The sequence below is a fragment of the Taudactylus pleione genome, unplaced genomic scaffold (genome assembly GCF_031769625.1).
Source record: "Taudactylus pleione unplaced genomic scaffold, aTauple2 ptg000250l, whole genome shotgun sequence".
NCBI classification, from domain to species: Eukaryota; Metazoa; Chordata; class Amphibia; order Anura; family Myobatrachidae; genus Taudactylus; species Taudactylus pleione.
The window spans coordinates 9,866,910-9,893,717 of NW_028284652.1; the positions used below are offsets into that span (position 1 = coordinate 9,866,910).

Sequence of the window (26,808 nt, forward strand, 5' to 3'; positions counted from 1 at the left end):
TAAACATGACATATATATTTTAAGGGGCACAATGGCATTAAATTGAAATTCTGGGAACAGGAAAATGACTGCAATGTATTATGTCCTTTTCTAGGTGGCTAATCTTGGACCCATAAATTCACTATATTCTAGAAATGAGAAAACATAAATGACATCTTTTCCAATCACGTTAGTGAACAGAATACAGGACATTTCTATTTACTTTATATTCCCATGCCATGCATTTTCATAGTACACACAATGACAATACTATAAAGTACAATACATGACAGAATATGTAATAATATGAATACACACTGGGTTAATATTACATGTACCAATACAATAGCTGACTACACACTCGGGAATAGCTGACCAGTGTATACAGCTGCGCGGAGAAAGGCTGACTCCATAACAGAATGATGTAAACACAGGTGCTAACAGTTACCCCAAGCTGGGTGTCTCCAGGCTAACTTTGGTTACCAGAGTCTGCGCAATGAAGGGCTTCCTGCATCATTCTGTCTGTGTGGTAAGAAAAGGGAGGTAACAAGGCAATGAGAGAGGAACTGATGTATGTGAAGAAACCACAGAGTGTTACATGGTAAAGGAGTGCTCAGTAGACAGAGGGGAAACAGCAGGAGGATTGAAGTGTGCACGGGATGTGTGACATGGTGAGGGAGTAGTAGTGTAAGAGACGGGGCACACTGTACTGCCAGCACTTTAATCCACAAGCTATGGAAAGCCGTGAGGTGCGAACCATTGAACACCTGATGGACGGAGCATTGATCACATGGGTAAGGAGGATTGCTGTGACACTGTTTTATATACTTACACTAAGAGTGAACATGGCTGCTCTGCATATTTACATTTTCAATTTATATTTTAAAATCTAGACCTTATGAGTCAGTGTGCGTGGTACAGGATATAGACTTGTGATCCTACATATACTGTAGGCGTGAGTACATTTCTGTCTGTATGATGTATCTTTCCATAAGGTGTAAGCACGTACAAGGCTATGCATAAAGTCCTATAAATAGTTCAAGCAAAGTGCAAAAAAGCATTGCTAGATCTATGTTCACCATATTGGTTTCATAATGTAGACCTCTATTCTTTTGTAAGTGAATGCCTGATCCAGTACCATATATACCTCAATAGTTTGTGGCCCCTCAGTGTATCCAGCACTTAGTTTTTTATATCTACAGTATGTTGTCCATTCACTAATAAAACTGGATTTATAGCATGAGACAACATAAAATATAATAATGTAATGCCTCACATCTTCCTCATTTGCTGTTTACTTGAAAGTAGCTGCCTGTGTTTGTATACAGGAAGGTTAAAGAAATTAGGGTCTTCCCTACTGGCTTTGTATAGCATTATGCAAAACCTACGTGTATCAAAAGAGGTGGCGCTGCCTGGAGTCACTTCAAAGTGCCAAAATAAACTTCTGCGTGAAACACAATATGAAAAATGACCGTCAATATAAATATGTACATCTAGTTCCTGCCATATAACCAATATAGTCTCCTTGGAATAAACGCTACGAGGAAAAAGGGGGGTAAAGGTGTGTAATATCTAAAAAATTGTAACAGAACCTGGTGAATTTACTAAATAGGAATTAAATAATGCAAGTATAAAAAAAAAAAAGTTAAAAGAAATATGAATGATACATATTCAGAACATAGGGGCATATGTATAGCTTATTTTTACATAAAATTATGCAGAAACTGCAGTTTCTGCATAATTTTATGTATCGATACTATGTACCAATAGCACAATGTAGGAGATTTCACAGAAATCTCCGGCAAAGTGGTAAATAGCACTTCAGATCGCAGTCCCCATTATTGTTAATGGGGACTACGATCTGAGCCCTATGTACTAAACTCCAAAAAGTGAAGCTTTTCAGAGTTTAGTCCCAGTAGTTTACACTATCTTCAGATGTGTAAACTTACTGTAAGTCTATGGAGGCTCCAGGGGCAGGAGAGCGATCTTTCGATCTCTCCCCCGCAGCAGCTGGCTGGCCTCGGAAGCCGACGATGTGCGCATGCGTAGTGTCAGCTTCCCCTGGGGGTAGTCTCACGTGGTAGACTTCGCTTAAATGCCGGAGATATAACTTGCGGGGACAGCGTTTACTGCAACCGCTGTCTCTGCGAGTTCCCCTTGGTACATAGCGGGGATATTTTCATTAGAAATGAAAATATTCCCGGCGAGATGGATACATAATCGTTGCAGTGCCACGATTATTAGTACGTAGACCTCTTAGTCTTGTGTAAGTGGATTCAGTAAGATAAAAACCACTCTTGTGTGGCGTAATTCAGTCCACCAGACAGATTACATAGAATGGTTAGGCTCCATCACTGGGGAAAAAGTCACTTAGTATATACAAGCACAGATGTATTTACCAGTGCAACTGGATAAATGCAGGAGGTGAAATAAGCAGTCTCAGCAGGTGTATAATAGTCTGCATCCTGTGCAGTCCTTTTGCTAGTACGAGTATCCCCTGATAAATTGCAGTCGGCAAAGAGTGGACTTATTGATGTTCCGGTCTGTGGTGTGACAATTAAAGTCCTTCCAGTGAAGAAAGATGATAAATCCAATATAGTGAGGAGTGCTGGTGTGGAAAGCTTAATGCAAGGATGGGAACCTCAGGCTCGGGGGCCGTATAAGGCCCCTGGAATCATTTGGTCTGGCCCTCTGAGCTTTTTTTCTGCTAGCCTCATCTGGCTAGCAGGGTGCCTAGAATGGTACCCCGTAGCCAGAATCTAAGCAGCAGTGCCGCCTGTAGAATACTTAGGACGCTACATACGGTCACACCACTGCCCTTACAGCTCCCCAGAGCATCCTCAGGATGCTCCGGGCATTGCTGTAATCACCGGCAATTGTGCCTCCGCCCCTGTGTGACATCACATGGAAGGGGTGTGGCCTGCAAATATATATCACCAAATCCAGGCCCAACCCACATTCCACACTCACAACGAACTATAAATCCAGCTAACCTCATAAACATTGCGTGCCTCCCTTCACCATCCAAGTCACTAAAATGTGCCTTATGGAATGCATGCTCTGTCTGCAATAAGCTAACATCCATCCATGACCTCTTTATTTCAACCAACCTCAACCTCCTGGCAATAACAGAAACATGGCTTACACAATCAGACACGGTCTCCCCCGTTGCACTTTCAGATGGTAACCTACAATTCTCACATACCTCCAGGTCTGGTAAATGTACAGGAGGTGGGGTAGGAATATTACTCTACCAATCTTTCACATACACAGTTCTCCCACAGGTACCTTCACTCACATTTACATAATTTGAAGTACATTCTATCAGGACTTTCACCCCTTTCTCTCTGCGAGTTTCTGTTATCTATCGCCCACCTGGGCCACCTCAACAATTTCTGGAACACTTTTCTGCCTGGCTCCCTCACTTTCTATTCTCAGACATCTCCACCATCATTATGGGTGATTTCAATATCCCCATTGACAGTCCACAATCTCCTCATGCCTCCAAACTACTCTTTAACATCCTCTCTTGGCCTCTCCCAATGGACTGACTCCTCTACTCATCAGGAGGGCCACTGTCTTGATCTTGTATTCACCAGACTATGCTCAGTTTCTGATTTCACTAATGCTCCTTTCCCTCTCTCAGATCACAACCTTATCACCTGCACACTCTCCTCCATTACATCAACATCATTGAAATCAACCAAACCTAAAACCCGTAAAAATATTAATGCCATTAACCTGCAACAACTATCTACCTCTCTACAACAACAACTTTCACCAATTTCTACATTCACTTCTCCTGAGACTGCTGCATCACACCTAAACCAGATTCTAGAAAAAGCCCTCAATGAAGTAGCTCCAGCTACCCATCACACACCACGTAGAGTTAGACGTCAACCGTGGCATTCTAGCTTAACAAGGCATCTACAAAAACTCTCACGTAAAGTTGAACGTCAGTGGCGAAAGTCTCATACTCCAACTGACTTCCTCACATATAAGACTATCTACAACTCTTATCGTACTGCTCTGGACACTGCCAAACAAACATATTTCCAATCTCTAATCTCTGCTCAAGCTTCTAACCCCAAGCAACTTTTTAATACATTTAAACTGCTTCTTACCCCTCCATCACCCAAACCACCTGCTACTATCTGTGCACAAGATCTTGCTTCCTATTTTAGGGACAAGATTGATAAGATCCGAAATGAAATGGTAGGCTGTTCCTCAGCTAGAGACCTGCTCAATTCCCTACCTGAATCCTCTGGCACATTCTCTTCATTTGATCTCACAAACGAAGATGAAGTATCTACACACTTCTCATCCTCCTACTCTATTACCTCTCCTCTAGATCCTATACCCTCACAAATCAGTAAAGCTCTGTCTCCTGTGCTTATCCCAACCCTAACTAAAATCTGTAATCTTTCTCTCTCTACTGGCAACTTTCCACCACTGTACAAGCATGCAGTGATTACTCCCATTCTGAAAAATAAAATTCTGACCCTAATACTCTCTCAAATTACCGTCCTATCTCCCAGCCACCATGCCCCTCCAAGCTACTTGAGAGACTTGTCTACACCCACCTCACACACTTTCTTAACTCACACAACTTATTGGACCCACTTCAGTCCGGCTTCGTTCCCAACACTCCACAGAGACAGCACTGACTAAGGTAGTAAATGATTTTGTCACTGCCAAGGCTAAAGGCCATTACTCACTCCTAATTCTTCTATATCTCTCTGCTGCTTTTGACACTGTTGACCACACTCTTCTCATACAAACACTGCAATCCCTAGGTCTTAAGGACACAGCTCTTTCTTGGTTTTCTTCCTACCTATCTGATCGCTCTTCTTTTACTGTTCATTTTTCTGATTCTGCCTCCTCTTCGCTACCTCTATCAGTTGGAGTACCGCAAGGCTCTGTCTTAGGTCCTCTGCTATTCTCAATCTATACCACCTCTCTTGGCAAACTGATCGGCTCTTTTGGATTTCAGTACCATCTGTATGCGGATGATACTCAAATCTACCTATCCTCTCCAGATATATCTCCATCTGTATTGGTCCATGTCACTGAATGTCTTTCTGCCATTTCATCTTGGATGTCATCTCGCCACCTGAAACTTAATATTTCTAAAACAGAATTAATTATATTTCCACCGGCCAATAACAGTTACCAACCTGATCTCTCTATCACTGTTGATACCACAACCATCCACCACACAAGCTCGCTGCCTTGGTGTCATCCTTGACTCTGAACTGTCCTTTGTTCCCCACATTCAATCTATTTCAAAATCATGTTACATACATTTAAAAAACATTCAAAATTCGACCATATCTCACACAAGACAACTCTAATCCATGCACTTAGTATTCCCGCATTGACTATTATAGGTAGCCTCCTTACTGGTCTTCCCAAAAACAGGCTATCACCATTACAATCCATTATGAATGCAGCTGCAAGGCTTATCTTCCTTGTGAAACGTTCTTCTTCTGCTGCCCCGCTCTGTCAGTCCCTCCATTGGTTGCCGGTTTTCTACCGTATTCAATACAAAATACTTTCACTTACACATAAGGCTAATAACCAAACCACACCAACATACATCTCTTCACTCATCTCAAAATATCTCCCAACCCGACCTCTCCGCTCAGCACAAGATCTGCGTCTCTCATCCCCATGCACTACTTGCTCCCATTCACGCTTACAGGACTTTCTTCGCGCTGCACCCACTCTATGGAATGAACTACCTCGCACAATAAGACTTTCCTCTAGTCTCCAATCCTTCAAGTGTTCCCTGAAAGCTCACCTCTTCAGGCAAGCTTATCAGATTCCAGAACCTCCCACATAACCTTTATAGCTTCCATATCTAATTACATCCCCTTTTACAGTCCACACACAATCTCACACATCGTCTTTCTCTCATATCCTAATGACATTTGGTCGACATTCCTGTGTGACTGGATCATGCAGCCAACCAAGAAACTGTGCATTCTGGCTGGACCAAAATGCAATATATAGCACCTATCCTTGTGTATCAAAGCCTATTTCCCTATAGATTGTAAGCTTGCGAGCAGGGCCTTCCTACCTATATATCTGCCTGTTATTACCCATGTTTTGTTCTATTAATGCTTACAATTGTAAAGCGCAACGGAATATGCTGCGCTATATAAGAAACTGCTAATAAATAAATAATAAATAAAATATATATCAAAATGTCCCTCAGCAGAAAAAAGGTTCCCCACCCCTGGCCTAATGCATTCCCCTGTCTACTGACAGCTTCTTCAGAGGCAATGTCCTACTCTGATTTCTTATTCTTAGTATGGTTTATACACTATAGCACCACTAATTTATGCAGCGCTGTGCAGATAATGACTCATTCATATCAGTCCCTGCCCTATTGGAGCTTACAGTCTATTGATCTACCATAATGTTTTTGGAGTGTGGGAGGAATCTGGAGCACCCAGAGGAAACCCACGCAGCCATGGGGAGAACACACAAACACCACACAGATGGAGTCTTGGACAGGAACACTAACTGTAACCACTGCACCGCCCTATACAGTCTCTGATTTTTAATTCAGAGAATATGACAGAATGGGAGTAACTGGCTCCTGCATTACATTACAACGGCTGCATAATGAAGGGAAGTCATGCAGCTCAACCAATTGGGAGGAGCAGAAGTGAGTTCAGTGTATTCCCCTGTGGTGTTTGACTATTCACATATTTTAAGATAAGTGAGGGAGGTGAGAATGGCATGTGGGGGATTGGTATGTGACAGGGTAAGGGCATGTGGAGAGGACTATGTGGGAAAATCAGTGTGGCAGGTGGGGGCATGTGAGGAGGTCTGACTGGCATATAAGTTCTGGATGGAATTTTGGAACAAGTCAGGGGCATTTTGGTGTGTCTAGTATACTGAGTTACCAATAACTGCTTTAAAAAGATTTTTGGTGCTTCAATATGCACCAAAAACAATGCAAGATGTTTTCTGTAAATGTTATCATTCACATGGATATAAAAAAGTACATTGAGAGTAACGTTTCCTCACACAATAGAAGAATGAAGTATAAAGACAGAAGCACAATATTATCTCTATACAACCAATTCAGTATCTGTTCTGCAAAACTCTCTCTGATGATGACTAGTGTTCACTTACAGAAGTTGTGGCTTCTGAAACAGGACATTGCAGATTCCCATCAATTAACACCTCATAAAACTGTCACTGGCATTTATTTAATAACATGAAATGGTTGCTGTGTGTTACAGTTATACACATTGCACCATTTTAGTAACTGAACCCAGTTATGTTTATCAAGTTCAGCAATTCACTGTCTGCAAGACGCTCTTATGTTTAGTGTTCAATTATTGTATCAGTATTGAGAGTGTAGACATAGTAATAGTAAGTGGTCATATTTTTGACAGTCACTGTTGACAGTGAATATGGCGACTGCATAATGCCAACACATTTGAAATGTTACTTAACTGACTAATTTATTTAGTCAAAACCACACAGAATTTTTTAATTTTTTATTTAATTAAGTTTAAAAGGTATTTTTACTAATATATTTCAATATTTTATTGACAAAATATATACACCTTGGGGATGTTTTAATTTCACTTCCCTCCCCCATGAAAAATAGTCCCTCTCCACCAGTGTCAAAAGATTACCAGCAATATCAACTCCCACACAGCTAGCGGTAACAGGTCTCCGTGGCAGAGCCCCCACCCTACGGGACAATGGGTCCCCAGTTTAGCCCTCCTCTATACTGTATCTCTGATACCTGCTGTGATCGCTCCATTACCACTGGTAGCCGCATCCCCATAGGTTTCTATGGGGGATGCGATGTTGGCAAATTTACCAATATCTGGAATGTGATTCATTCCCGATATTGGCCCCCTCAGCTAACGCCATCTGAAGATGGCATTAGTGGCTGTAACCTATGGGCTACACACCGTATAATTAGCCGGCGGAGGTATCTGCACCAACCCTCTCCGGCTATGGAGACTGTGCACTGGCCGGCAGCTCTCCAGAGACATCGGAACCCGTGTCCCGGATGATACATCTGGCTGCTATGATCGCATTTTGCAATGCGATCATGGGTGGTACTGTCATGCCCTGATTGTGTTGCAAAAGCGATCATTAATAAATGGGGGAATATATATATATATAATTATTAAAAAAAAATTATATATATAACCCCAGCCACAAGAAAATATATTAAAATGGGTAGCATTAATCCAATTGGTTAATTTAGGGACAGGGCCAGAGAAAAAATAAAGGTTAAAGGTCGGTCCTGGGACTTTGTTACTTACAGGGGTGGGGGGAATTGTGTCATCACGTGAGTTGAGGATGGATGCTGCAGTATCATGTATCTTGTGCACATCAACACGTGGGCATGCGTCTCCACATTGGCATCCATCGCCAAGTGTGCACACATTTTATATACTGTGGGTGTTGTCACCTAGAGTCACAAGGTTGGGGTGGAGATGGGTTGGGCATGGGCAGCTCTAGGTGAGGATAGATGGTGTTAGGGCGGCTCCCTATGCTTAGATAGGCCGGACAGATGGATTTACAGGTGCAGCTGGAGGTGAGGAGGGATGGATGTGTATAGGCATAGAGTGGCTTGTGAGTGGGCAGCAGATGGGGCGATCCACATTCTATCTATCAACTCTGCTCCTAAAGGACTGCTCACATTAAAATGACTGTGAGTCATCTCAAACACTTGCTGTCTGCATAATCTGGACACTCCTTACTGACCTCCCTGCTTGCACACAATGACTTATCACCTTGCTTGCTGCTCTTACTGACTGCTTTTTATTATTTTTTTAAACATCTCTGACTACATCATTTCAGTGCCAACATAATTTTGCCTTTATTGCCTTAAAATTATTATCTGTATTTCCATTTGTTTTTTTTACCACACCCTCATGCCTATGCACGTTTAACATTGGTTATATTTGTAGTTTCTTCCTACACACTTAAAAACTCCTGAAAATTCCCCTTGACATATACACTACTGTAGTTGTGCTTAGAATCTTAGCTGCACTGCTCTTTGACCTGCATTTTTGACAATTTAACTGCACTTTATCTATCTAATGTATGCACCACTACTTTCACATATCACCCTTGAGTACTAACTTTAATTGTACTCTGTCACGATCCTGACTTATGTTTTACTAATTGTCCTGTGATACCTGCTCTGCAGGTTAAGGTGTCCAGATTTGCCTGCAGACTACAGCATGTCTCTGTTTGCTAGCTGCTGGATTCCTCTCCTGGACTGATTGCACACCTGTGAGTCTCTCTGCCAGTGAGAGCTGCAAACTCCTGACTACTGTACAGGCAGACTTTGGCAATCTAGCTGATTAGTTAAGGCCCCCATACATCAGGCGTCCGATCCTGCAATGGGATCGGAAACGTCAATCCACCGGTCGGAAATGCCAACCGGTGGACATCGATGTTCTGCGATCCATCGCAGGATCGATGAAATTCTACATGTTAAATTTCATAGATGTGCCAATCACGATAATTTTTTATCGTGATTGGCATATCTGTGAAATCCAACATGTTGGGTTTCACCGATCCGGCGATGTCGGGTTACAGGATCTCAGCGATCCGTGCTGAGTATTTTGGTGGCCTTTAGTGCTGATCGTTCTCCCTGCATAGCTCCAGTGTGCAGCGTTGTCAGAGGAAACAGGGTCCTCTCTGAGGTGACCGTGTCTGGCATTCTCCATGTGCTCAGGAGACAGGGCGTCGCCATCTTCCCCAGGATCAGCTGATCGGATCACTGCCAATTAGAAGATGATACTGAGTCAGCTGATTTCTGCATCCAATCCCCACTGGTCAGGGGGGATAGGAGGAGCAGCCAAGGAAGTCTCAAGCTGCCAGTGCAACTGTATTCACAACCCTTGCTGCGTGAGGGAAGAGCACTCCTGTACTAGTTCACCTTGCACCTCTGGCTCCATCGGTCCCAGCCGATATCCACAGTCTATCAGTTCCAGTTGAAATCCACAGTCCGTCGCACTGCCGATACTCATGCATTTGTTGTTACCAGTAACCACTGCTCATCGATTGTTACCAGTAACCACAGACTCTGCCAGTCTCTACCAATATCCACAGAGTCCCTGTCACGTCCAGACCCAAGTCCGGATTCACAAAAAAAACAATCTGTGACTCGACTTGTATTACTTTCTGCTGTATTTGCTCCCTTCAACTTATCACTTTCTCCACTATTGTATGCTGTCCCAGTTTATCCTCGCTGGCTTCCCCACTACATCTCCTCTGAACCTTCCCCCCCCCCCTCCCTTACTCTAGGAGACTTTAACATCCCCACTGACTAAGCTTCCACCAAACTTCTTGCCCTCTCCTCCCCCACCCACTGTCTCAGACACTCCCTTGACCTTGTCTTCTCCCATTTCTGCACTCTCTGACTTCTCCCTTCCAACTCTCTGACCACCATATCCTCTCTTTCACTCTCACCACATCTCCTGCACCACCCCTCATGCCCAAATATACAGTCAGCAGATGCAATCGCAATGCTCTTGACCACACTATTCTCTCTTCGCTTGATACTATACTCTCCCCTCTATCCACCCTGGCTTGCCCTAACCAGGCAGCCTCCTTATACAACCTCACCCCCACCTCTTCTGTCCCACTTTGCTGCTCCAAGCCCAACCTTGGCACACCAAATTTACTTGGTTCCTTCTAAAATGCGCATGCACTGCCGAACACCACTGGAGAAACTATCTCTCCTTAGCAGTCTTCCTCCACTTCAAGTTCATCCTCTTTTCCTACTGCTGTGCCCTCTCCCTTGCCAAGCAATTCTTTAAGTCTCTCATCTCTTCTCAGTCCTACAATCCCCACTGCCTCTTTGCCACATTCAATTCACTCCTTTGCTCCCCACCTCCCACAATGCCATTCACTTTGCCTCCTTTTACACCTCCAAAATAGACGCCGTCCTTCCCTCCCTCTAGCCACCTACCCTATTGCCACCACAATGGGAGATGAAGTCCATTCCCTTATTTTATCCTGACCCTCCCTCTACCTGCCCCCGGATCCTAGCCCCTCTGACCTCCTTCGTTCCCTCTCCCCCACTGCTTGCTCCCACCTTGCTCACCCTTTCCACTGGCATCTCTAAAATACTTGTGTGGCTTGTCTTATCTGTACAGTCTTATCTGCTACCTCTGAGATAACTTTATACTTGATCCTCTCCAATCTGGCTTCTACCCCTCCACTAACTACTCTGGCCAATGTCACCAACGATCTTCTCTTAGCCAAATCCAGGGCCACTTCTCCCTCTTGGACCTCCCTGCGGCCTTTGACACCATGGATCATACTTTCCTACAACGCAACCTTCAGACCATGGCCACTCTGACACTGTCCTTTCTTGGTTTACCTCCTACCTTGCTGACAGCTCCTTCTCTGTCTATACTTCTGGCTTCACCTCCCCCCCCATTTATCCTTCCCATGGGTGTCCTCTATGGTTCTGTCCTTGGCCCTCTCTTTTCTCTGTACACCTCCTCTCTGGGTGAACTCCAGTTCCTTTTGCCTCCAGTATCACCTCTATGCTGGTGACACTCAACTCTACCTCTGCTCTTCTTATCTCTTCCATTCCCTCCTCTCTCAGGTGTCCAGTTATGTCTCTGTCTTCTCGTCCTGGATGTCCGAGTGCTTTCTCAAACTCAACATGACCAAAACTGAACTCATTGTCTTCCCTCCATCTAGAAACTTCTCCCCTTCTGACCTCTCTTTCACTGTCAACAACCCCACTATTTCCTCTGTTCCCCTATTCTGCTGCCTGGGGCCATTCTTGACTCTTCCCTCTCCACTTTCCCCCCTCAATTCAATATCTTGCCCTATCCTGTCGGTACCAGCTACACAAAATTGCTTGCATCAAACCGGTCCTCTTCCAGGATATCACCAAAACTTTTGTCCGCTCACTGATCACCTCTCGCATTGACTACTTCAACCTTCACACTGTACTCTCCTGCTTCCATCTTGCTCCTCTCCAATCTCTACTCAGCACTGCAGATAGTTATCTTTCTCTCCTGCCAATCCACATCTGCCTCCCCTCTCTGCCAATCCCTTCACTGGCTCCCATTCCCCTACAGAATCTTCTTCAAACTCCTAATCATCACATACAGGCCCTCTCCAACTGCACAGCTCTCTACATCTCCAACCTTATCTCCTTACACACTCCCTCCCACCCTCTCTGTTCGGCCAATGACTGCTGCTTCACATTCCCACTGATTAGAACATCTCACTCCAGAATCCAAGATTTCTCCCGTGCTGCCTCCACCATTGGAATGATCTCCCTCATTTCATCAGACTATCCCCCAACCTGCCTTGCTTCAAGCAGGCACTGAAAATCCACCTGTTCATAAAAGCATATCCGTCCAACACTTGACCATGTCACCATGTAGTGTACCTCACCCTCCTGCACTCTTCAATCCTCTCACCTCTGCTCCTGCCCTTAGCTCCCAATACACTGGCTTACTCCTTATGTCTTCCATTTGTCTCCCTCTTCCCTTTAGACTGTGAACTCCATGAGCTGGGCCCTCCACCCTCCAGTTCTCATTACCTACTTCTCTTGCACACCAGCTACACTCTACACCTCCTGCTTGGGCTCTCTGCCCTTGGATTCCTACGACTTAGACCCGTTATATGCACCCATGCCAATAGCTACAGGTTTCAGCTTACACTGAATATTTCCATAGCACCCCTTGCATCCGTGTCTGTGTTGATAATTGTTACTTATTCACTGTATTGTACTGTACTGCTTTACCTTGTACTGTCTTATTATTTTAACCTCTGTAGAGCACTGCGGAGCACGTGTAGCGCCCTATAAATACAGTTTATTAATAATAATTAAAATAATTACAATAATGTATTTCTCGCTGCACTAAGAGCAACGAGGTGTGCAACCGTGGAGGTAGAATTTATGCCCGTTATATAACAAACTAACTATTGGATACATTCCCAGCAGGGTCTCCGTCAGCTCTAGCTAAGGTGCTGTTGCACACTGCAATGGGAGCCGTAGGAAGGGGGATTATATAGATCCTGTAGTAGTTAATCACTACTAATCTGCATTATAAAAATAATGTCTGTTAAACAGAGATGTCTCTGATTATTTGTATTTCCTGTTCCTCAAATATTCTGTATGTCAACCTGGGTACTTTAAGTTTATTGAAATATTTTGCATATAAAAAATAAGCTCATTAAATGCACTGCCACACAGGGACTTGTTTTTGCTCTTTTATAAACCTATGTACGTAGAAGTTCCCATGCGGTAGCACTTCCAACAGTCTACTTATTCGGTTATTTGGAAGTTCTTATTTTTAGCTTGAAAGTACCTACTGTACAATTAGTGTGGTGATGCCATATGTCACAAAGTACACCTCTACCATATTCTCTGTCCTTTCTGAACCTGATCATGCCTCAAATTACATCACACCCTTCCCTAATGACATCACGCCTCCTCCCTAATGATATCATATATCCTTTGCCGCTAGGCCAAACTCCCAACATATTGCATTGTTACAGAATATTCACTTGTCAGTAAGATTGAGATGGTTCTGGGGAATGCAAATGGATTATGAGAAAGAGAAGGGACTGGTAGTACCTGCAAGTGGCCACACATCACAATCCATTCATTCATTCAATCAGATAATATTTTTTTTAATATCAGGTTGCTAAAAAATTGCTGTATGTCTGTGATCATCTATTAAATACAATCAAATGTAAGTGGCCAAATCCATTTGAATTAGGTGAATTTCTTTTTTATCTAAAAGGATCAGATTGAAGCTGATGGAAACAGTCTGAATAAAGTGTCACAATCTAACCACTTTGCTATAGTGGTCATGTCCTGCAATTCTGTTTCTCCTTTATCAGATTATGGGTATGGAGCAAGCATTCATTTTACTGCTTTTAAACTGACTAAAAATAATGTTGTTTACAAGCATATGCAATGCAGAGTCATACACAAATTGAAGGCATCTTCTGTAATGGGGCTTTCTCACATACAGGCTAAATCCCAGAACACACGATATCGATCGTACTGTACACCCTATGCAATATTCTGAATGATGGTACAATATATTGTATTGGGGGGTTGTATCCAATTAATCGTTTCTCCTGTACACTATGGTTCTGATTCAGATATGTACATAAACCTGATAGTTTACTTACATATTCGATTGATGTGCATCTGCGCATGTGCAGAACATTTCCCGCATGATTGCTCGCAGTCCCCCCTTAGCTGCAGTATGATTGACATGCTGTTGCATTTGGGGGGCGGCGACCAGGATCAATGTACAAAACGGCAGCATTTCACCCTCGTTTTGTAGGCGTGCCAAGCCCAGGGTATGTGATGTCGGATGCAGACTGGTTCCAACGGCCAGGCTGAGCAAGAGGGGGATTTGAAATTAAATGAAATAATAAAACAGCATAAATAATGTAAAGGAAAGGAGACTGCACTCGGCAGCCACAGGGTAATATCACTGGCAAGGGAAATCTCCCTGAAATAAAAATGTAATAAAGAAAAATGCTCCTTCAAAACAGTATGTGTATGTGGTAGCATGATATACAAAATTTACACTGGCAGGGCCATGGAGGCAACCAAACCCACAACCCCAGTGCCGGAAGGCAGTAATGCTAACCATTACACCAACCATGCTGCTGTTAAACAGCTAAATCTGAGTGCTGTGCTAAGCACTGAACCAAACATGGAAATGGAAGCACATTACCCTGAAATTCAAGTCACAAAATCAACAATGAGTAGATTAGAAACAGGTTGTAAACTTACACAAGAATATATATAGTTATATACCCCAAGGACTGTTCCTATCTATAATAAAGACTGTACATAGGGCCTGATTCATTACGGATCACAGCTGCGATTACGCACGCAGTTGTGCTGTGAAAATATGCTAATGTCTGCAACTGCTCAGCCAGCATAGAGACACCCACTACCGCTATCTCACATTCATTACACCTGTGTATACATTGGTAACATTGAGTAACATCGACCCCTCATGCACAATTACAGCAGGTCTGACCTGTCTCAGAAATTATAAGAATGCCAAGGGAAGGGGAACGGAGGGGTTTAGATGAGCACAGGATAATGTAATATAAACACTGTATATATATGGTGTAATAGAAGAAATCCACAATCAAAAAAATTGTATCAAGGCCCTATGGTCAGTAGGGGTATAGGAGAGTAGCAATAATTAGTAATATTTCTTTCAATTTTTTTCATTTAAGGTATTTGACTGCAATTTTAGTGGGTTAACTCAGAGTATTCACCACAAGATTACATGTTTAAATCTTTTTTTCTGACATTACCCCGTTGTTAATTATTTCACCCTGCTTTTTTATATATCATTGTTATATGTTTTGTTTTGTCTCGTTCCTGTATGTCATTGTCCATTGCCATCAAGGAACTGTAACGTGGCAACCATTTTAATGCATATCCATTAAATGTTATATATTAATTTACTTGGATTTAAGAGTGACCCCAAATAGAGAGTTCTTTTTCTTTTCTCTTGCTCTGTCTCAGAAATTGCAAGTCTCGTCGCACGCAGCGAGTACTCAGGCTGCGTATGCCATCGCAGTGGCTAATTTATTCACGCCCAGGAAACAGCGTTCAAACGGACAGGCACGCCTGCGTTTCTCCAACCACTCCCCGTCACCACCCCCAAATGCTGACGTCCTGTCACTCTGCGATGGCTTTGTATCTGTGTACGCAATGCTGACCTGCGCACGTGCACTGTGGTGCATACGCATGCATCGGCCGATTTGTGTACGCTGTTGCAATTGCGATCCATGATGAATCAGGCCCATAGACATGAAAAAAAATTGCTAAAGGGTATATTTATCAATATTATTTTTACCCTTTTCACATATTTTAATATCACCTAAATGTACTAAAGGGCAATTGTAGGAGAATTCGCTAAATTCTTCTCCAAGCTCTAATTATCGTATGTTTTAGTGAGCAGATCGCATTTCCCATAATTTTGATGCAATCGGTTCAGATTTACTAAAATGTAATTGTGAAAAAATAAGGGTGGAGGCCTTGCGGTAATAACGCCACTTGGAGATGGACTTTCCCCTGTATCACGGAGTCCTTCACTGCTCTGACAGGGATCGGTGATCCGGTGCGTTCCCCTGTGACTGCGGAAGGCTGATTGTTGGGCTCATGCTCTGTGACTCCAGTCAGCTGATCACCGGGCTCCTGCTCTGTGCTGTAAACTGAGATGCTGACGGGCACCTCCTTAGTAAGATGGCCTGGCGACATGCAGGCCGGATCCCCCAGCGCACCCGGGGGTACCATATAACCATAGGCACAAGGACCACTGAGCGCGCACACCACCCGCGGGACATAGGGAGAGAAATAAGCAGGAGGGACAGAGGAAAGAGAATAGGTAGGAAATGGAAACGGCAGGAGAAAGAAAGATAGAAAGGAGACAGGATAAATACACTCCAGCAATAAACTGGGTTGCTCAGTAGAAATCACTGAAAAGAGACAGATCCCTGTCTGTAACAAGTACAGTATACAAAGCCCAACCCCATTCTTAAGCCCGCCCATACCACTAGCTATTGGCTGCAGTCAAGTTCAGATATTTAACCCTTTAAAAGCCCTGCATTGTCAGCTCTATCTGTCCCTAGCCTAGGGGTTTAAGGTCCGTCGAGTACACACCATCATCATAATCTATATATAGAGATGTGCAAGGATCCCTGCGGTGCAGCTGCTAGACCTTAGCACTCTAATGCAGACTGTACTTTACTTCCAGTGCCCCCAAGATAGGCTATTTTATTTCCACCAAATAGTTATCAAATGTGTGAGAGTCCCTTTGTTTGTATGGTTTGCTATCCCCTCATGCTATAGTATGTGGAAGACTGGTCACGGATCTGTTGTGTTATACAATGCTGGGCATTTCAGGGATGCTTCTGTACACTGTGCTTCAATCGGCATACTGTTTGGGATTAGGGTCAATAAAGTTTTATATTTAGTAATTCAAGTTTTATCATATGGAATGAGTAATAAATCTTGTTGCATATGATGAATGGTGCATCAGCCAATTAGCTTCCAACTGTCATTTTTCCAACAGATAACAGCTAGGAGCTGATTGGCTGGAGCACCATTATCACACGCAACAAGTTTTATCACTCGTTGCGTATGATAAAACTTGTTGATAAATGAGGCCCTATGTCATTTAATATTGCTGTATATTATGATGAATGGATGAAATCATTTAGGATTATGGTGATGACATTTGATTTAAAATACCTGTCTGTATACAATGATGATTATAAGAAAATATTATACATATAATGAAACACCAACATACTGCTCTACACATTGAGATAATCATGATACAAATGCATAATGAGCTAATGATCCCAGAGGTGAAGGGAACACTATATACATATATCATCGTGTAATAACAATTGTAGCTGTTGGTGAGGGAAGTGCCTGTGGCTCCTATAAGGCAGAAGCATTATCATCCACCAATAACAAACCGGCCTTAGGCTCCTGGCATCCTGTGCAGCTTCCATTGGTGAGCAGCGGTGTATGAGTGTACAACATTGGGTGTCTGCTTCCATCCAGAGAGTTTTATGAAAGAAACGGTGTTGCCACAAATAGGAAATAACTTAAATAATAGAGAATAATTAATAGACTGTAATTTTGTGTAAATTATATAACCAATAACTAAACACAACATTATTTGACGTGTGGTTGTTTTGTTTGTTTGTTTGTTTTTTTTGCATTTTCCGTCAAATTCAATTTCTTTCAGTGCCATCCTTTTAAGGAGCAATTGCTCCTACTGTAAGCACGCCCCTCCCATACCCATGCGATTGAGGTCATAATGGGGCATTAGCAGCAGTAGGTGAGTCTGCAGAGGTTCCTGGCAGCCTGAACATGCGTCCCTCCATTGTCTAGGCCAGCTTACGTTAGCACAATGGAGGTTCATGGCCAGATATGATTCAATGATGCAAAGCATCTCTGTGTGTGATGATGACTCACACACACCTGGTGGCAAGGAAAGCTATAAAAGACAATACTCCAGCCCCACCTCTGCCACTGCCTTCCCCTTGGAAATAAGAGGCTCCTTACACTATATAAACTCCCTGCAGTACGGCAACAGATAGGGGACCCCATTTATTAACAAAGCTAAATACCAGCGGCATTTTTCATTTAGTATCACTGTGATACTAATGAAAATGCCACTGGTATTTATCAATACTTACCCCTCCGGCGAGGTCCAGCGAGGTCCTCCGCTCACCTGCTGGCAGCCTAACTCTGTTAGCGATGGACTCCTGTGTAATGAGCATTCGCAACAGTCTGTCTGCGCGTGTGCATGGCACTGTAACCCAGTGTGGAATCCTGCAGTGCCTGGAAGGCTATGCTGAAGCCGGAAAGCAGCGCGAGATCCCCATTGCCATCAATGGGGACTGCATTCTAAAGATGGTAATCTTATATTACCACTGTTTGTTACTGTAATCTAAGATGGCTGTGACAAACAGCGGTAATCTTAGATCACCGCTAGCGAGTGCTAAAGGGGTTATACATTCTTAATAAATGGGGCCCAGGATTCTTTATTCCTGATCCCTGCACTACAGAACAAAATAAAATATATGATCCCTGCACTACAGAACAAAATAAGATATAGGATCCCTGCACTACAGAACAAAATAAGATATAGGATCCCTGCACTACAGAACAAATTAAGATATAGGATCCCTGCACTACAGAACAAAATAAGATATAGGATCCCTGCACTACAGAACAAAATAAGATATATGATGCCTGCACTAAAGAAAAACAGGATCTATTAATAGAAACTTAACTTGGCTGATATAATTACCAGTGCCTGAAATATGCTAACTACATATTAAGTAGCCCTTGCATAATTTACCTGACATTACTCCTCAACTGTTCCAATCCGGGGCTGAATGATATATCGTAAAATACATTGTATAGTCTGTAGTGTACCCAGCTTTAGTTTTGCCATTACTCTGTTTTTTGGATATCTTCACTTCCAAGGCTCTCACATCTGTCTGCCTGCAAAATGATATCATTTTACTGTTTTCCACTAAACTTGTTCCTGACCCTCATGTGGACCATAAACCTCAATACACCCTATATAGTGTAAAGACATGTCACATGACTGTCTAACCCAAAGGTTCCTGAAGGTGGTCCTCAAGTCTCCCCAACAGTTCAGGTTTTAGAGATATCCATGGTTGAGCACAGGTGACTCAATTAGTACCTTAGTCATTTTGATTTAACCACCTGTGCTCAACCATGGATATCTCTAAAACCTGAACTGTTGGGGAGCCTTGAGGAACGGGTTTGGGAACCTCTGGTCTAACCCTCTATAATGCTACTCATTGAGTATTTATGGCTTACAATAGGTATGCTACGTAAGATATTGTTGATGTTACAGTGGTGGACAGTGTGTTACAGTTGAGGAAATTTTAGATTTAGTTTTTAGAATCTGCCATAAAAACCAGACTCAATCCTAGGTAATGGTTACATCGCGCTGGTCTGAATGTACCATATTCCTGTTTCCTTACAGAAACCTTAGTGCATTTCTGCTGTTGATGGAAGCACCATTCAATCAGACTCCATTTCCCTTTATGTCATGCCAACATTTCTGAATACATACTTCTAAGTGTAGATTGGTTCCAGCAGCATCAACTTGTTGTAACTAATATCTCTGCTGGGGATCCTCATGTTATGGTGCTTGTCATGTTTGGGTAATACCTATTCCCTTGGGTACCTCTGACCTTCAGTCTTCTCTTTCCCAGAAATACTCCTCATTTTCAGAAATTTTTGCACAATTAAATCATAAACACAAGCACAGCCATTTATATAATTACAGACTGCACCCCATCTAGATGATGTCTATATTCCATATCACTACCAGACCCCAAAGCCATGAGTACACATCAAGGAAAGAGGATTCATCTACAGGTCTTCTGCACCAGACCATTCTCTGAGACCTAGCAATGATTACAACTGAGGTTCCCAAACTTTATTCTGCAGTAACACAATGAAGAGTGACATCCACTCATTTATTAACCATATTGTACCCAAAGCCCACACTGCCAGTGGTTCTTTACATACCTCCCTATTCACTTCATATATTATAGTTTACTTACCTTAGGACTCCTTTCATCTTAATTTTCTCTTTGTCTACAGTCCTACCAATTCCCCTTTCATACATAGCGAGATTCATGTTTTTTTTCCCAGGGCGCGGCCAATCTACCCGGGTCTTGCTTATGTCAGAAAGACAGTGATGTGCTGTGAGGTGAGGCAGAAACTTTCCTATCATACTTAGGTATACTCCAAAGCTTTGACTATAAAAATGATAAGAAAAAAATCTAAAGAAAATATTATAAATATCTAATTTGTATTATTCTAATCATTTTTATAGTCAAAACTCTGAAGTAAAAAGTGTATGACAGGTGAGGCGCTGCCGCACATCCCTGATCAAAACTCACCAAATTTCCAGCATTATATACTGCTGCACCTTTGTATAATGCCCACATGAGCCCTCGGGTTCATATACAGAAGTGTCCACATACATCTGGCCTCCTTGCGCTTTAAACAGCCATTCTAATCGCGCCATGTCGTGGCGTGACTCAGGAGCGCCGAGCGTCTTTTTGTGCGACTTTTTACCTTCAAATGCGTCTTATTTGCACATTTAGTGAATAGTTAGCACATGATTAAACTGATATGCAGCATGCCTATGTTCTCTGTGCATCTGTGGGTGTATCTGCATGCAAAACGCTATGTTACAATGTTACAGCCGCTGACACTATAACGTAGCGTTACGCATGCAGATACACCCGCAGTCGCAAACAGAACATAGACATGCTGCATATCATTTTAATCAACAGAAGCTGCTTGTGCTAGCTATTCTCATCACTGTGTGAATAAGACACATTTGAAGGTAAAAACTCTCACAAACTACGCTTGGCGCTACCGAGACATACAGAGCTCCCGTGTTATGTGTGGTACGACTTGTAACGCATGGAGGATAGATGTATGTGGACACATCTGTATGTATCTGTAAATCTGGCTCTGATACTAGCCAGTGCCTCCCAGGCCATTTACCTCACCGCACGTCACTGCTGAAAGACACCAACCCGGGAACACATTTCTGGGTTGGCACCCTTGCAAATGGCCAGGGTTTTCCTAGCAATTACTGTATGTCCCGGGTAGACAACCCGGGTTATGTGTGAATGGTGCAACCTGGGATTTTACTCCCAGGTCGTTAATGGAAGCTACTGATTTGGCTTGCCAGGGCTGCCTGATGCATGCTGATGACATCATCAGCGACAGCCGGAGAGAGAGAGAGAGAGAGAGAGAGAGAGAGAGAGATAGAGAGAGATCACTGCTGCACTTGACCTCTCCTCATAAGTGTTTTCAAGTCATATTATCTGATGTTGTCGAGATTAAAACATCTTTCCACCTGGGCAATGATTTAGTCTCATTCTGCACATTCATGTAATGATGATAAATTAGCCATGCCCACATATGGAGATAGGGCTGAAAAGTCTTCATTGGTGAAATAATCCCCATGATCTTCATCCAGCAGCAACATCTTCCTCTGTGATCCAGTCGGCTCTTTCCATCAGTTGTCCTGTTCAATGTCACCATCCCATGTGGGGCCATTTTGTGCACAGTCAGTCGTTGTCCGATCAGATTGGATATGCACATGTTTGGACAACATAAAGTCAGATGAATAACTTGGAGGTTATTACATAAACTGCTTTGCTAGGAGCCTCACTGTATGCACAAAATGCCATTACTGTGGGCCAGCAAAGTGTCTTCTTTAAATGGCAAAACTGTGTAAAACACTGAAAAGCCCGGCTTATGTCTGAAAGGGATTGACCTGGGAATTTCCCGGGTCTCAGGTGTAGTGTGAAAGGGGGTCTCAAGCAAAAACACAGGATTTTGCAGAGATGAAAAACCTGGGTTGGAGCAGGGAAATTCCCGGGTCGTATGTCTGAAAGTGGTATAATACCCCTTTTTAGACATACAGCAAAAACTCAGGATTTTGGCCGTGAACTTACTGTACATCAACCCGGGTTTTTGCTATGTTTGAACAGAAACGACCCACGTTGAAATCCTGAGTCCACGACCCTGCTCTGTACCAGGGTTTTTCCCAGGTGCAACCCGGGTAGCCTCTAGTGTGAATGCATCCAACCCAGGTTTTTGAGACCCAGGTTTTCAGAAAACGTTCTCATTGGTTGATGTTGGTTCTGTGCACCTGTAGATGACATCAACTGCCGTCACTCGGACCACATGACTGGGGAGCAAACTAATTTAAGTGTGTATTATTTTATGTTTAACTTTTGTCTTTGTATAGTCCAAAACTTTCTAGAGGCTATATTCATAATTTTCTTATATTGTAATGTAAAACTTTATTGGTTTTCAATAAAAAAAACATTGGAAACAAACAAACTTTGTGGCCTTTACTCTAAAAATGCTAATTTTTATATTATGTCATTACTGAGAACAAAAAAAAAGGGTTCCATTTAAATCCACTCCAAATTCCAGGGCAGACCCAGGTTCAGTGTGAACATATCCCACCCTGAAGTTTCCCGGGTTTTGGTGTAGTGTGAATGGGTGTCTCAGACAAAGGGCCTGATTCAGCATGGATCACTATTCTGCTTATACGCATGTAACGCAGTTGCTAATATCAGCGGTGATATGTAAATGTTTGCATTCGCATTGCGATCGCAGCCTAACATAAGGACGCTCACTTCCCCCTACTCACATTCGTATACTTGGGCAATATAGCAAAACAATCGGTAACATCAAGTAACATCGGACCCATACGCACAGTTAAGACAGATCAGATCTCTCTCATGATTGCTTACTTCTGCGCATGCTATGAGGCCTCAGGCTGCATATGGTATCGCTGTGGATAATTTATGCACGCCCCTGCAACACCGTCCCAACGCACTGGCACGCCTGCATTTGCGCAACCACCACCCCGTCACCACCCACAAACTTCACTTCCTGTCAATCACTCTGCCATGGAGCTGCATAGCCTCTGCGATCGCCATCCCAATCGCAGTTGCTAGTTAGCGCACGTGCACTGCGATGCATGCGCAGTATGCAACAATCGGTCGATTGCGTGAATATAAGCAATTGCGTTCCTTGCTGAATCAGGCCTTAAGACCTGGGAATTTCCAAGGTGGATAGAACTGGGAAGCACCCATGTATTTCCAGGGTCTTATGTCTGAAAGTGGTATAAGTCTGTGGCTGCCTGCTCCCAGCTCCTCTCCGTGACAGACGTCATGATGTTGGGATGTCTGCACTGCTGCGGCTGCCTGCTTGCTCCTCTCTGATGCTGCAGGAAGCAGGGGGCTGATGACTTTGTTTGACAAGCCCATGCTGCACACCTCCCCTTGCTCTGCTGATTGGCCAGAGCGGGTCCTGGAGCAGGGAGAAGAGTGGGAAAGCACACCTCCCCTTGCTCTGCTGATTGGCCAGAGCAGGTCCTGGAGCAGGGAGAAGAGTGGGAAAGCACACTCTCCTCCCCTTGCTCTTATAATCTGATAATTGGCCGGAGCCTGCCCTACGGAACCCAGGACATCTACAGGAGAATTAGAATACCCCCATCAATCAATAAGGCCTTTAAATAAGACAGACGGTGGAGTAGAAATACAGCATTCCCCAGAGGAAGACCAACATCTGGTTGAAACGCGTTGGTAGATAGACATACAAACTTTCCACACCAAAGAGAAAGAAAAAGAGCAAGACATAGCCATTCGGATGGGAGCTCCAGCACCGCATTGATCACGTGGTCCAGTGAGCGCTCAGCAGTAGGAGAGGAGATAAGGAAGCAGCCAGATGGACGGCAGGGAGATCGGGCACCAGCACGTAGGAGCAGTCGGCATGAGCAACACACAGGTGAGTCTCCGTAGTGGCAGGGTACCCGGCAGCCGGCCATCACAAGCCCAACCCGGCTTACCCCCACTTAGACGCTGGCATCAGTCCGAAAGTGCCGAACACCGGGGGACGTCTGTAATGAGGCGGACCTAAGTGATTTGGCACTGGTAGATTGAGCCAGGTCCGGAGCCCCTGAAGAGACCCACACCGTCAACCCTCGGCATAAGTGTGCTGTCTGACCCCTTGTACCCCCCTTTACCGCTGCATGTGCACCAACTAAATCCTTTCCTACATGAAATTCTTTGTCTTGTAAGCAGGACACCGCTCAGTCTTCATCTTTAAAGTATTTATCAATTTGACTTTGAATACATTGTGTTATGTTCTGGGTTATTTGTGGACTCGGGGTGGTAGCAGGAGCGATCACAGAAGCGGGTTTGAATAAAAAACTAGGTTTTTTTAATAAGTGCTTAAGTAGACATAAAATATGTCAGAAAATAAAAGTCCAGGAATATATAAATATGCACAAGAGTTCTGTGGTGGGAGTAATGGGTTAATGTCCAAGTAGAAACAATTAGAGCTGTCCAGGTGTGCAGGTAGTGAAACTGAAAATAATCAAGCCAGGTATGCAGGTAGTGAACTGAAAATAATCAAGCCAGGTATGCAGGTAGTGAACTGAAGCAAATGAGCAGGATGTCAGCAGGCTCAGGCACTCAGGTATGGGCAAAGGTAAAGGAGGAAGCGGGGTAGTCCAGTGGGAGCTAGGAGCTGACAGGCAGACTGGCAGACAGCGAATTCACAGGAACAGGATAAGCACAGAGAACTCCCTCTCAGCTAGGCTGAGATACATGTTGCACTGGCAAAGAAGGAAGGCACTGACCCTTCCTAAATACCCCATGCCATGCTGTTACTGGCCGGGGAACATGTGACTCACCAGGATTGGCCAGCCGCATCACATGGCCAGAAGGCAAGATGGCGGCGCCCATGCCAAACGGAATGGAGACGCCGCCAGGCCTTACCAGCGCAGAGTGACAACAGGCCCGCACAACAACGCGCGCAGCCAAAGCCCCCCACCAGACACAAGCTCCGCCACCAGACAGCCCGCGCCACAATGACCTCACAGGTAACACTCGCCTAGCGCCATGCTGAAATACCCTGGCCGTGACACATTGACTGTACCAAATATTTTAGTGACATTTATTTACCTTCACATGTGAATTAGATTCATGCGATTGGATTAATAATTGAGCCTGGACGGAATACTCTTAACTCACATGATAAAGACACCATATGTCCTCTGGCAACATATGCATATATCATTGTTCTCCTTTTGGAATAAGTGCCAGAGAGCATAACATCAGCCACTAATAGATGGAAGTTGTTAACCTTTATTGATTGCACCTATATGTAGTGTCATCACTGGTACAAGTTTATATTGAACGATTTTATTAATGTGTCTCAGTATATTTCATGTTTTTATGTGTATTCATAATTTTTATTTACAAGTAAAATTTATTATCATTCTTGACTCTGTATCAGTTATCAGGTAATTAGATCATTATAATTAAATTGCCTGGTTTGCCACCAATCATTGTTTGTGACATTCCAGGGACCAACTGACAACACACTAAAGTGTTGCAATACAGTTTGAGAAGTGATGCCTTATGGCAGAGTTTCCAAAACTCCGCCATTACAGTCCAAGCTTTAAGGATATCCATGCTTAAATCCAGATGGTTAAGTCAAATTTACTAAGGTATTAACAAGTAACATGTGTTCAAGCATGGATATCCTTAAAATCTGCATTGTAATGGCAGAGTTTGGGAAACTCTGCCTTAGTGGATATTCATGTTACCTTGAATATCTCTATGTACCACGATCCATGTATGTAACTACCTGAGGGAAGGTGCCTTGTGCCTATGTAGCTGCTGCCCATGCTACTTTGGGCCCTGCTCCCCTCTGCCTACTCAAAGGAGCATAGTACAGTTTAAATAATTTAATAATTATTATTTTTACTTTTATCTCAATTCACAGATCCGAAACTTTGAGCAAAATCGAGGGTTTGAATATGGACCATTATCTCCAATGAAAGATCCACTCAGAGAGTACATGCAGCTGACAGCAGGGGGCACCCTGCACTATATCATGAGCTTTATGTAAGTCACACGATAAAAGTGTTTAAAGGGGAAATATATCAAACCTTCAGCAACAAATTAACTTCTAGCAAGCATTTGCCAAGTACAGTCTATAAAATGATAGGTAGAAGCTGATTGGTTGCTGTGTGCAATTTCTCCACTTGTCCACTTCTCCACGAACAACACACACAAACCTAAAGTCAAATTAGGGTTGTCCATCAGTGGGGTAACCTTTGATGGGCTATGGTTTTTAACTATCAGGCGAAAAGTATCTATCGTTGGCAAGAAGGTGCAGGTTAGCATAAAGGTGTAAGGGGCCTATTTATGTATAACCCCATTTACATTTGTTATTGCCGAATATTGCAGCAATTAGTGGTTGAAGTGGGAATTTTGAGAGTGTGAAATAAATATTCAATGCTCTTTAATACTGTATATAGTAGTTATATAAACCATTTTATATCTCACCTCCCTGGTGTCCCTCCACCTCTTACCCAAATCCTGTATTAATTTACATTTTCTTAAGGTCTTCAATGTCTAAATATATCCAATGTCTGCCCTTTGTTTGTGTACCTTCCCCTAATATCTTCCACGTGGGCATACTCTATTCCATCACCTGTTTCCTTTATCTGTCCACTTTCCCCATGTTTCTATGGGCTTATTGGTCAAGAATTTCAATAAATTTTTTCAAAATAAATCAGTCAATATTGCATCGTAATGTTTATATATATATATTAGGGGTGTGCACCGGCCACTTTTCGTGTTTTGTGTTTTGGTTTTGGATCTGGATCTTTCTTCGTG

The 26,808-nt window shown here is 43.2% G+C and overlaps 1 protein-coding gene across 1 annotated transcript in view; it reads left to right on the top strand.

Moving 5' to 3' along the window:
- Nucleotides 1–618: 618 nt before the first annotated feature.
- Nucleotides 619–26,808, top strand: part of CCDC88B (coiled-coil and HOOK domain protein 88B) — a 102,020-nt gene continuing 75,830 nt past the window's right edge. The window contains exons 1-2 of the mRNA XM_088480095.1: nt 619–773; nt 25,910–26,031. Coding sequence (XP_088336221.1) covers nt 714–773; nt 25,910–26,031 — 182 coding nt within the window. The 5' untranslated portion in view covers nt 619–713. The remainder of the gene's footprint in view (nt 774–25,909; nt 26,032–26,808) is intronic.